General features: G+C 57.2%; 3 protein-coding genes across 3 annotated transcripts; 1 reads left to right on the forward strand and 2 right to left on the reverse strand.

Annotated features, from left to right (window-relative positions):
- Positions 1-240: 240 nt before the first annotated feature.
- On the reverse strand, positions 241-3,545 carry QBC33DRAFT_577597 (uncharacterized protein; the record flags this gene model as incomplete). The annotated part of the gene is made up of 2 exons (XM_060430990.1): positions 241-3,445; positions 3,496-3,545. 2 exons carry the CDS (start codon positions 3,543-3,545, stop codon positions 241-243), a joined length of 3,255 nt encoding a protein of 1,084 aa, XP_060284833.1.
- Positions 3,546-5,382: 1,837 nt separating this feature from the next.
- QBC33DRAFT_384911 (uncharacterized protein) lies at positions 5,383-7,651 on the reverse strand. The gene has a single exon (XM_060424094.1). The coding sequence runs from the start codon at positions 7,543-7,545 to the stop codon at positions 5,653-5,655; it is 1,893 nt and encodes a 630-aa protein (XP_060284834.1). The 5' UTR covers positions 7,546-7,651; the 3' UTR covers positions 5,383-5,652.
- A 327-nt stretch (positions 7,652-7,978) lies between these two features.
- QBC33DRAFT_610495 (RabGAP/TBC) lies at positions 7,979-10,690 on the forward strand (the record flags this gene model as incomplete). Its single annotated transcript, XM_060432416.1, has 4 exons — positions 7,979-8,159; positions 8,224-9,009; positions 9,064-9,206; positions 9,270-10,690. Exons 1-4 carry the CDS (start codon positions 8,137-8,139, stop codon positions 10,688-10,690), a joined length of 2,373 nt encoding a protein of 790 aa, XP_060284835.1. The 5' UTR covers positions 7,979-8,136.
- Positions 10,691-11,583: the final 893 nt, after the last annotated feature.

Genomic DNA, 11,583 nt, shown 5'->3' on the forward strand with positions numbered 1-11,583 from the left:
GTAGAATGAGTCAAACCAACAGTCCTTCGAGGAGGCCAATGCTGCGCGGGCCGCCCCATTCAACCTCCTCAAGGTATTGCGTAAATAAGACGTTCCGAAACCGACAAAGCGAGTCCCGTTTACTCCTTGCCCTGGGTAGTGCGTGTTAAATCAAAGCTACCATGACCCTTTCAATGATGTGAAAACGCTGACACTCCATACTGCATGCAATGACGTCGTGAACGAACGACCAAAATTCACTTAGACTCGCTGATCGGCAAAGTCGAGGACCTCGCAGTCGTCCTCGAAAAACCCGTCGTCGTCGGGGTCGGCCGAACGCCCAGCCCCTCTTCTCCGGCGCGTGGTGACGACGATCTGGTCGTCATTTACACCAGAATGGTGCAGGACTCTCTCCATCGCTGAAGCCGGCAGAGCGCGTGATTCGTCCGAAGCAATGTTGAATGATTCCTCGGCCGTGAGCGGCAAGCCGAGATCTAGCTTTGCTGCATTGGCTGGCTGCCCAAATACCCAGACGTCGTGCGAACTGGATGACCCAGCCTCCTCCTGCCGCGGCTTCTGTTGCTCATGTTGTTGCTGCTGCTGCTGCTGCTGCTGCTGCCGCTTCCGTCGCGATCCCGTCGCGGTTGGCTTGTCTTCCAGGCTTGCCGTCGCAAAGAGTGCCGACAGAGCTGGTAAGTCCCCTCCTAGGCCGTCATCTTCGCAGTACTCGTACAGCGCCACTCGCCTATCCGTGTGGAAAGGTTGGTAGGGAGCGTTTGATTCTATCTCGGCTTGTGGGATCGAGGACTCGGCACTGGGGTCGCCCGCTTGTTGTAGCCTCGACCGATTATCAAGCACCATCGTGTTATTGCCTGCATCTAGATCCTTCTCCGTCAAGTCCAAGTACTCTTCAGGGTCGAGATATCTCTTGATTGACGGAGCGAGGACGCTATCTGGCAGATTAGGGAGCCTGAAATCCTTGTATCGTGTCAAACGAGTCGCTCGTTGCCTAGCACCACCTCCTAAGGACATCCGCCGGCTCTTAGTTGGGAAGGTCCGGACTAGGCCGCCGCCCAGGACAAACAGGTGGTGATCTTTCCTGGTTGTTATCCAGACAACGCACGATGGACCGGGAGAAATGGTACTGGCGGGAAGAGAGACACGGTTCTCTCCAGTGTGCCGCAGCTGGCTGATTGCAGTGCCTGTCTTGCCGAGAGAATGACTAATGCTCGCGGCAATCACCTTCCCTCCATGGCTGGCATGATCCACCAAGCTAGGGCTTGTCTGCTGTGGCACATTAGAGCTGCTTCGTCGCGGCCGGTTCATGAGTGGTCTGGCTACATCGCGAACCGAGCTCAGTGCATTTGAGGCGATGGAGACGGCCGAATGGCCCCCTTCGGCAGTGGCCGACTGGTCGTCCTGCGGTCGAGTTCTCCGCCTTGGCGGAGGCCAGGTGAAGGCACCCGACGGGAGATCCAGAAGATGAACTGTTCCTCTCTCGGTGACCATTGCAGCACGTTCACCATTGGGCTTCGTCCACGCAACGTCGACGATACGAGCAACCGTCATGCGGGAGAATTGTGCCACCTGGCGGACCCGGGAGCCGCCATTAGCGGACGACGAGGGGGGCGATTGGAGTGTCGATGCCTTGGTGTACTGGATACGCATGAGGTCCCACACTGTCTGCACATCTCCTTTGCTGCTCGCAGTGAAAAGCAAAAGCCCCGAGGGGGCAAGCGAGAGAAAGCTGCAGCCATAGGGAGCTAGGAAGGTGCTGGTCGGGTGCAACGAAGGCGAAGTACTTAGGGACTCGATGTCCAGGATAGAGATGAGCCCAGGGTCCTTTGGGGCGGGCGGCGTTACAGTCCCATGCGTCGGAGGGAACTGGACAGGCTCTTGCCGTTGGTGGAAGGCACCTCCCCAGCCCTGGGCACCAAACGGAGGAGACCGCGACGGTTGTGAGGCTGGTGGATTCCAATATTTGTTCCAAGCTTGCCAGCCTTGCTTGCCAACCCATTTTGCGCCCTGGATCAGCTCCTGCGTTGCATCGCGCATGATCTTGTTCATGGCGCTCTCGGATATCGGTAGATCAACCTCGGAGTTTATGGGAGGCAGCTGCGGCGGAGTCATCGACGAGAGTCCAGGAGCCTTGCTAGAGGCCAGAACTCGGACTGATGCTCTTAGGGCAATCTGGGATGAAGGAGTCGCCGGGCAGTAAGAGAGCCATCTTCCCCTCAGTGAGAGAATCGCGCTCTGCGGCCGCGGACGAGGCTGGGTCCGGACCAGTCCTCGATCAGCTTCCCCTGCCGTATCTCCTTTGGGAGGATGCTGAAGAGTGGTCCACAATTTGCCAAGGCAAACAAACTGCACACGGTTTTCGCGCGAGAAGATCATCTGCCGGTACAGCCAGCACTCGCCGGTCACTCCTGAAGATACAAGAATGCTTCCATCGTCGGCCTTGATGTTGAGAGCTCCAGTCGGCGAAGGGGCCTTAAAGACAGGGCTCGTTATCGGTGTCTTGAGGGGTATCTTAGGCACCTCAAGAAGAACCTCGACCAGCTCGCTCGTCCTCAGGGAGTACACTTCCACCGATGTTTGGTACGCCTCAATAAAACCGGGGGAGGGTTTGATGCCCGTGCCATCTTTGGTCCCCGTTTCCGGGGCTGTATTTGTGATGGCATCGGACCTGTCAGCGGAGACCGCATCATAGTCGCCGTCATTGGCCGTCCCAAGAGAGGACAACGGGACAGCGGGGCCATGGATAACGACGGCAACTAGAGGGAACAGGTCCGATCCGGGCGAGGTCCACGGCAGGATTTTGGCATGGTAGACACCTCCTCGCAGTCCCTTCAGACTAGCGACATACTCTGCTCCTCGCTTCCCAACGGAATGCACCTCCAGTCCTCCCTCATAGCCACAAAGGACTACGTTATCCTTGCCAAGAAGGCGGTCAGCAGACGGTGACGGGAGAGTGTCGAACCCGAAATGATAACCCCTCTCTCCAGCCTTCATTCCAGATAGCGGTTGGGGGTCAAAATCGATGCCAGGCAGTCCATAGAAGTGCGCCTGGGGTTGGTGAGGCAGTGGCGGATTCGGGCTGGCTCGGGCATGGGCAAGATATGAGTGCATCGAGTTTCTGTGGGCGGCAGGTGCTGCTGCTATTGTATTTCCGTGAAGGTCGGGGGGAGTGTAGTGGCCATCCATCTGGAAGCTCAGCGGGCGTGTGGCCGGTCTTGGAGGGGAAGCTGACGCCAGCTGGTAGTGATTAGAAGGTCTCGGGGAGGACCACCCGTATTGCATTGCCCTGGAATCCTCATAAGAAGAGGGCTGGGTGGGCGGCGACTCTCCCATCAGGCTTATCAGGTTTCCAGGCGACCCGGCCATGGCTGCAGGAACAAGCCCCCTTGCCCATTCCTTCCTGCTCGGAGATGTGCCCGTTGTCGCAAAACTCGTTGGAGAAATCGCACTCAACAGTGGTGATGCGCCGGGGTTGCCGTTTGAAGAGGGGGTTTGTACCGCAGGAGGGGAGGGGCTTGCAGAAGAACCGACCGGGCTCTCCTTCCCATAGCTGACAAGGCGTCAGAGACAGCAAAACAAGCAACTTGTCACGCTCGGCGCTCAGTGAGAACATACGAGAACCTGCCAACATTCTTTGTCACTGCAGCAGCGACTCCACCACCTTCTTTGCCATTCTTCTTGTCCTTCTTCGAGCCTGTTAGAAGACGGTCAGGTTAGTGGATATCCTCAGCCTGGCAACGGACGGATTCTTGGGGCACTGCAGGGCTGTATTTGGAACACACTGAATAATAACACAAAGAGTCACGAGCAAAAATGAATATGGGAGAAGGTACACAGACCTGGCATGAACGGCTTCAGAGGGGATTTTAGGAGCCGAGTCCTGCTCAAGTTAAGCGGCCGACTCCCTGGGCCCTTGAAACAGAACGGTTCGACAGAGAAATTCTCGGGAAGGTTTGAGATCGGCGAAAGGGTCGAGGTCTGGTTTGAAAGGGGTCTGGCTGGTTACACAGAGAAATCGTTGCGAACCCCTTCGAGATAGAGGGTGGCGCGTTGTGTGTTGAGAGACAAGGGACAAAGGAGTGGAACCCAGCAGGCACAGCCGTGTGGGAGGCTTGGCAGTTGAAAAGGAACAGAATATGGCTCTAGATGTTGCAATATAAAGTAAATGGAATCAATCAATGAGCAATAGGCGTGAGTTAGTCAAAAGAGATTTGCTTTGTTGTTTGTTGTTGTTGTTAAGAGAGACAGACGGTCAGGGTGACTCGAAGCTGTCCTGGGCAAGTAGGTAACCGCTCATCAACTCCTGTGACGGGAGGCGGGGTCTCCTGGTTAAGCTTCAGCGAGGTATTCCGTAGGTGGGGAAGCAAGGGGCGACCCACTGGTCTGTACATATACAATTAACCTCTATGTGGAATGCATGGTCATATAGGTATCAAGGTACCTTTCTATATTAGTGTTCCTGCACGCCTGACTGGGATCATTTGGTCCGGGGTCGATCTGTACTCCGTACCACGGTACACATAAATACAATGCCCAGGCCAGGCCAACACTACATACGGAAACGGCATGCAGAACTCCGGTGGTTGTAACTTGAATCTGGAAGTGACTTGATCACGGCAGAACTGGCTTGTGCTTGTATTAGGTACGTCATTTCTGGTTTCCACAGCCATGCTTCATGCTGGCGACTACTTACTTGACCTCTATATAACAGTGACGTACAAAGTAAGATAGAGTCAGACTAGGACCTGACCTCACCGCTGACCTGTATCGGTGACCAGCCAGTCCTGAGTCCACCCTCCTTCCTAGGGAGGATCTAATAATTACAATGCAGGTACCCAACACAAGTGGCCCCTGCAAGGCAGATAAGGTCGGGTATCTCCATCTGATTATCCGGACCTTGGACCTGCCATAGGTGGCAGCTAGGTATGTACATAACAGCACTGTTGCCCTGTGAGGTGTCTAGAGGCCCGATCAAGAAGAGGAGGCGAAAGCTTGGGACTTCCCTTGTCTCTCTCCTCCTTCCTAGTGCAACCATCGATCTTATAGGAGGTTACCTAGCTCTCTTCCACGCCAAAGTGGGGCCAACAGGGTCGGCTGATAAGGAGGAGCACTAAGACCGCTCCAATCCGGCTCGCATCAGCACAAGAACATACGTAGGCAGTGGCTGAAACAGGCCCTGGTGGCACCCGCTGCTGACGTATTTGGGGACCGTCTTACTCCGTCACACCTTCGCCGCGATCGCGGCTCCTGATCTGAGATACACGACATGGATGGCAAACTTCCAAACATTCCCCATCTGTTCTCCTCACGTGCCCGATCACGTCACCAAAAGCTCAGATGACCACTGCCCCCTGATATCACAGGAGCCCTAACCCTCTGTAGAGCTCGGATATAGGTTTAGTTGAATGATGCTTGGAAAAGCAGGAGAGTTCATTCCTCAGGTCTTTGTGTTGTGCTGGCAGCCCATTGTCACTCATCAAGGTACCCCTTTTATGCTCAAGGGTGTGGATGGATCTAGGGGTAAACCCTGAGTTTGTGTATACGTATAACGGTATAAGCCAGACGCCAGTTCTAAATCGTAGCTTTCCAACATTGCGGCACGCCCTGTTACTCCATCCCCTTGACGTGCAAGTACACCAGTCAACCAGCTGGCATTCATCGCTGCCGTAGCTGGACCTCATGCTCCAACCAGAAATTCCTACACGATCTATGCCCCCAGAACTCGACCCACCACTCCCCAAAGCTATCCTCGACCTCAAAATCCACCTTGACGACCCTCTCACCCCTCTTCAGCCCGCAGATGACACACGGCTTGGGTGCCGTCAGCGCCCCCTTAGCGGTCCGGACGACTAGACCGTCCGCCAACTCGGGTATCGCCCCCAGGCGCGGCTCGCCGGGCCCCAACGCCAAGTTCGCCGCCGCCACCGCCGAGCGCAGACGGCCGACGATGGGCCCCCATGCCGCCGCCACGTCGGCCGCCTCGCGATCCTCGTGGCTGGCCTGCGACCTGTCGACGCCCGAGAGCTTCATGCCGCGCTTGCCGCCCGCCGCCGCCGAGATGGCCATGCCCTGCGACAGGAACTTGTCGCGCTGCCACCGCAGCTTGCGGCCCGCCACGATGCGGCCCGCCACGGCGGCCAGCGCGAGGTAGCCGCGGAGGAAGCGGACCGTCGCCGGGTCGGAGAGGACCCGATCCTTGATCGGGCCCGGCTGGCCGCTTGTTGGCTTGAAGAGGTATGTGGTGGCGGATCCGAGGAGCTGCGGGAAGAGCGAGAGCAGAATGGACGGGGGCGGGACATTGACTGGAGGTGGTCCCGCCTCGGGTTTGGCTGGGGTTTCTGCTGGCGTTGGTTGTTTGCCGGAATGTGTTGCATCCCCGTCCCATGCATCCCAGTCCCAGTCTGAAGCGGGCTTTGCATCCTTTGAGGTCTGGGCCGATGTTGCGGATTTGTTGGTTGTCCTGGGCTCCGCAGGTTTGGACGGGAGGTCCTGGAAAGTCCCCCAGTCCTCAGCCCCGTTGGTCTGACCAGGCCCTCCACTGCCGTCGTCCTCGTCAAACGACGGCCAAGCCGTCACTGGAGAGGGCGACGGCCAAGCCGTCACGGGAGAGGACGACGGGGGCTTTTCCCCTGCTGAGAATTCGGCAGCCTTAGGGGTCGTAACGCCTAAGCTGGGAAATGGATTACGGGCCTGAAAGGATGGAGATCTTGGGGCCGTTGGGTACGGCGATAGACCCTCAATAGGCGTAAAGGTCGACAGGAGCTGGCTGGGAGGAGGTTTCCGTGTCTCGGTGCGCTGCGGAGTAAAGTCGGTCGACAGGAGATCTACTACTGGCTGTTCAGTTGGAACATTAATCGGCACTGGAGGCGGCACGGTCTCGAAGTCTCCGAACTCATCGTCATCTTCTAGCGGCTCTCCGTCGAAGTCGTCGGCATCAAACAGCACATTTGGGTCTGAGCTCTTTGGTCTAGGCACCTGCGGCTTCTCAGGGGCTTCCCCGAATGGCCTGTCCCGAGGAGCTGCTGATTTTGGTGCCGGGCCCCCAATTGGGACCAAGCTGTTCGTCATGAGGTCTATAGTAGAAGCGCGTACCATTCTAGTCCGAAACGGTACCTGCGCCAGAACATTGGGCTGAGCAGGGGGCGAGCCTAGAGCACTCGCTGGTCCCGGCGGAATAGTTGCGGTACTAGTGCTTTGAAGGGCATCCTCAAAGTCGCCCCATCCATCGTCATCGTCCTCCTTTGCATTAGAGACCGAAGAAGATCCTGCCAGGTCGCTCGAGGTTTCCAAAATGACTGGTGCCGTTTGTGGCTGCGACATGAACCATGGCTGGGGCTTCTGGTCTGGTTGCTGAGAATGATATGGCTTCCATTGCGTAGACTGCAGGTTTTGCTGCTGTTGGCTCTGGGCTGCGCTCGGAGTCAAGGTGGGAAAAGGGTCGCCCTTTGACCCTGAAGCTTGGGAGCCAGCGCTGATGGTTTGCGGTGATTGCTGTTGGGCTGGCGATTGGAACGAGCTGTTGAAGGCGGCAAAGAGGTCTGCCGACATGGTGACCTCGGGAACGGAGCCCTCGGAATCAGTAAGTCACACTCGAGACAGTAACGTGGGCTTGCGACGTCGTCTAACCCGTCAGACGCGACTCGGCGAGAATATCAAGAAGTTAGTCAAACCCGACCTCAAACTCAAGTACTGCCGACCAGGTAAATAGCATTGGATTGCACCAGGGGGGCGAATTCTCGTCCGTTATGAGTTATGAGTCATGAACGCAAAGAAGAGAAATAGTCCTGCGTCTCAGTTGAGTCGCAGTCCAACCTGTTCGAGGCTGAACGAGCTGGAGGCAAATGAATGGTTGGCGCGAGCACTTTCAGCCTCAGCTGCAGTCCTGCACATGGTTTTATGTGAGCAGACGTCAGTGTGATGTTTTGGCCATTGACCCCTGCCGGGTTGCCCCGTTAGTGTGATTGCCCCACCATCCGGCCGGGATCTCGCATCCACCCAGCTGGATCCACCTCGCGCCGTTCAACATCAACTCGGAGTCTTATAAGGGCGTTAGATACCTCGGTTTTGAAGCCCCCGAAATTTCTGATCTATGTCATGGAAGACTGATCTTCGCTCATCTCACGTACACAACATGCAACGATGAGGCCACTGTCCGAAACAAAGTGTGACCCCGTGCTTAACATCCCAGCATCCTCTCCCTGCATCGCCCTGCTGACTGTCTCCTAGATCGAGATGGGAAGAGACCTTGAAGCACAGCTCTAGCTTTGTCAGCCTTCAGCGGGCAATCAAGTTTAATGGCCTTGAAAGTCCTTGCCTTTCCGGCTGCCGATCTGTGTGCTGGAAGACGTTTTTGCTTTTCCAAGACTCGGCGCAGTCCGACTGGTCACATATCTTGCTAGAAGCAAGAAACAACTACAGTTCGCTCCGTGATCAGTACTTGAAGTACATCAAGCATCCTGAAAAGCTTTCCGACCTTTCTCTCGACCCATTGGCAGACGTACCCGACTCTCCGTGGGATGCCGTTCGCCGAGATGAGCTCCTCCGCGGAGAGATACTCCAGGATGTCCAGCGGCTCCCAGATGACCCCTTCTACCACCAAGAGAAGATTCAGGAGATGATACTAGACATCTTGTTTATCTACTGCAAGCTCAATCCAAGCGCCGGCGGCTACCGCCAAGGCATGCACGAGCTACTGGCCCCGCTCGTTTTCGTTGTGGATCAAGATGCGATCGACCGCGATGCCGCCCCTTCGGATGGTGTGGTCGACCCGTCGATGGTCGAGATGCTGGACTCGTACTTCGTCGAGCATGATGCCTTTGCCCTGTTCTCGAAAATCATGGACCGCGCCGGCACGTTCTACGACGTGGGCCGCGCAAGTGGCAGTCATGCAAGTGAGCAGAACATTATCGTCGAAAAGAGCCAACACATTCATGAGGTGGTCTTAATGAAGCTCGACCCAGAGCTTGCAAACCACCTGAAGAATATTGAAGTCCTACCTCAAATATTCCTGATGTGAGTGCAGCCGACCGCGAGGCTCATGTGCAGCGTCCAACTGACAGGGCGAAGACGATGGATCCGTCTCCTATTTGGTCGGGAATTTCCATTCGAACAACTTCTGGTTCTTTGGGACACCCTCTTTGCGTTTGATCCTTCACTGAGCCTCATAGATTTGATTTGTGTGGCGATGCTTATTCGGATTCGGTGGACCTGTAAGTCAACCTTTGAAGAGCCCGGGACGGACTCCGTTTATGAACTAACGTGCGCAACAACAGTACTGGAAGCAGACTACTCGGTCGCATTACAGTTGCTTCTGAAATACCCCTCACCCTCGCAACCTCATGGACCCCATACTTTCGTAGACGACGCCCTCTATCTAAGAGACCATCTGAACGCCGCTGGCGGCTCAACACTAATTTTAAAATATACCGGCAAGACCCCCGCCACATTACCGTCGCCCAGCTCGCGTCCTTCGACGCCGACCTTCCAGGGCTTCACCTTGAGGAGCCGAACGCTCGGCGCAAAGTCGCCGCTATCGAACCCTGCGAGGCTACTTCAACACCCGGGTGGCGTTGAAGCCATCTTCCAAGGAGCGGCCAAGGGCGTCATTGAGCGAGGGGAGAAACTGGGAATCAACCAAGCAGTCCGAGACGCGATGGGCGAAATCCGGCGTAACATGCAGGGATTCAACGACCCTCGGAACCTGGCAAGACCGGGGCGAGGCTCCCCGGCCGACGACGGCCCAATGCCGGCCGCGGTCGCGGTCCTGGAGCGGAGGAATCGCCAACTCGCGGCGATGCTAGGCGAAACCCTGACAGATCTAGAGACAATGGCGGCTTCCAAGCTCGACGGAGACAGGGACAGGTACGTCGAGATGATCGAGGCGGCCGCCACCAAGATACAATTCGTCAAGCTCCGCCTCCAGGACCCCTCCCTGGCCCTCCCCGGAGACGAGCTCCCCGCGATCGGCACGCTCTCCCTCTCCCCGCGAGCAGAGAGGAGAAGGTCGCCCACGGTCGCGCTCGACACGACGCCCGTCGTGATGACCTCGTCCGCGGCAGAGAGCGTGCGGTCCGCCCTCGCATCCCCCGACTTCTCCGGCCGGTACGACGGGCCTCCCCACCCGCCCACGGCCCCCGGGGGAGATACGGATCCCTCGCCCCGCCTCCCCTCACCGACGCCAAGACCGCCAGAACTTTCCGCGGAAGACGTAGACCGCATGGACACCGACCTCCCCGCGCCGCAACCAGCCCCAAAACCAAGCACCGAACCCGTCACCACCACCACCACCAACCGGCCCGGCCCTCCACCCCCTGAAAAGCCGCCCCGCCCCGCCCCGGGCCCCACCCCGAGCCGCTCGACCATCGCGCAGTCCTCCTTCTCGTGGATGCTCGAGCCCGAAGCCGCCAGCCCCTTCCCGTCGACGTCCAATCCCACTTCTACCACCGCCTCCTCGTCGTCGTCGCCCTTGCGACCCTCCTCCGCCCGCCTGCCCCTCCCCGCCGACGGCGCCGCCACGCCCAATAGTGGGGGGAGGAGGAGGAGGAGGGCGCCCGGCAGTGCTGACGCGAGCCGCGAGCGCAATGCTTTTCTGTTTGGCGAGGTTGGGCCCGGGGGGTCCGAGTCGGGGTCGGTTGCTGATGAGGTCTTTGGGATGTTGCCTATGGGAAAGGGGAGGGGGAGGGGGAGGGGGTGAGGTGGGAGGGTGTTGGGTCTGTGGTGTAGATCTCCCGAGGGGGAGGGGTTTTTACTATCTTGGCCGAATGTATCGTCAGGGTTCGTTCTTCGGCTGTGTTTTTGGGCATTAGCGTATTCCGAAGACCGGGCTTGAAACCTGCCCCTAAACGGAGCAGTCTTCGGGAGCGATAAATGATCAGCATATAAACTGCACAGCATACATGTGGACAAGACCATTTAGGCGTGGCTTGAGATATGGTTTAGCTGTATCTGCATTGGCTAAACAAAGCGCTTCGGCACGGTCACAACTACCAACTGCTAGCTAGCTAGTCAGTAACCGATGGGACGGCCACTTGGTCCTGGTATCAACCCGATCTATCCGAACTCCATGGTTGCTGATCACGCCCTTCCTCGCCCATCCTGTCCCAATTGGGCCACCCCAACGCAGTTCCCCTCCAATATATCCTTCCTCTCGACAATGTCCGAGGGCTACTACCATCGCCTCTCGGGGATTCCCAAAAAAATTCATCATCCTGACTAACGCCCCGTACCAAAATCGGGAAGGGGAATAAATGCCGCTAGGCTCGTTCTGTTGCCTCGCTCGCAATGCCCCACGGCCAAATATTGACTCGCTAGCTGTGGGAATGTCAATGGATCCCATTGAAAACCATAAAGCAGATCTGCAGGTAAGCCTAGGTCCGGCGTGCTCAGGTACCCGCCCGGTCGGACTGGGCGTCAATTCATCTATCGTCTCATCCACGGCATGGGCCCCATGAGTCCACCTCTCAGGACCTTGCATAATCATTTCGGGGGCATCATCTATCATCAAACACATTTGCGGTTCCAGCGTGGGTGTGCCATGGGTGGGGGGGAGGTGCGGTCCTCGGAATCACCCTTTGGAACACCAAAGGC

This window comes from Phialemonium atrogriseum (genome assembly GCF_030411735.1).
Source record: "Phialemonium atrogriseum strain 8032-3 unplaced genomic scaffold QBC33scaffold_9, whole genome shotgun sequence".
Taxonomy (NCBI): domain Eukaryota; kingdom Fungi; phylum Ascomycota; class Sordariomycetes; order Cephalothecales; family Cephalothecaceae; genus Phialemonium; species Phialemonium atrogriseum.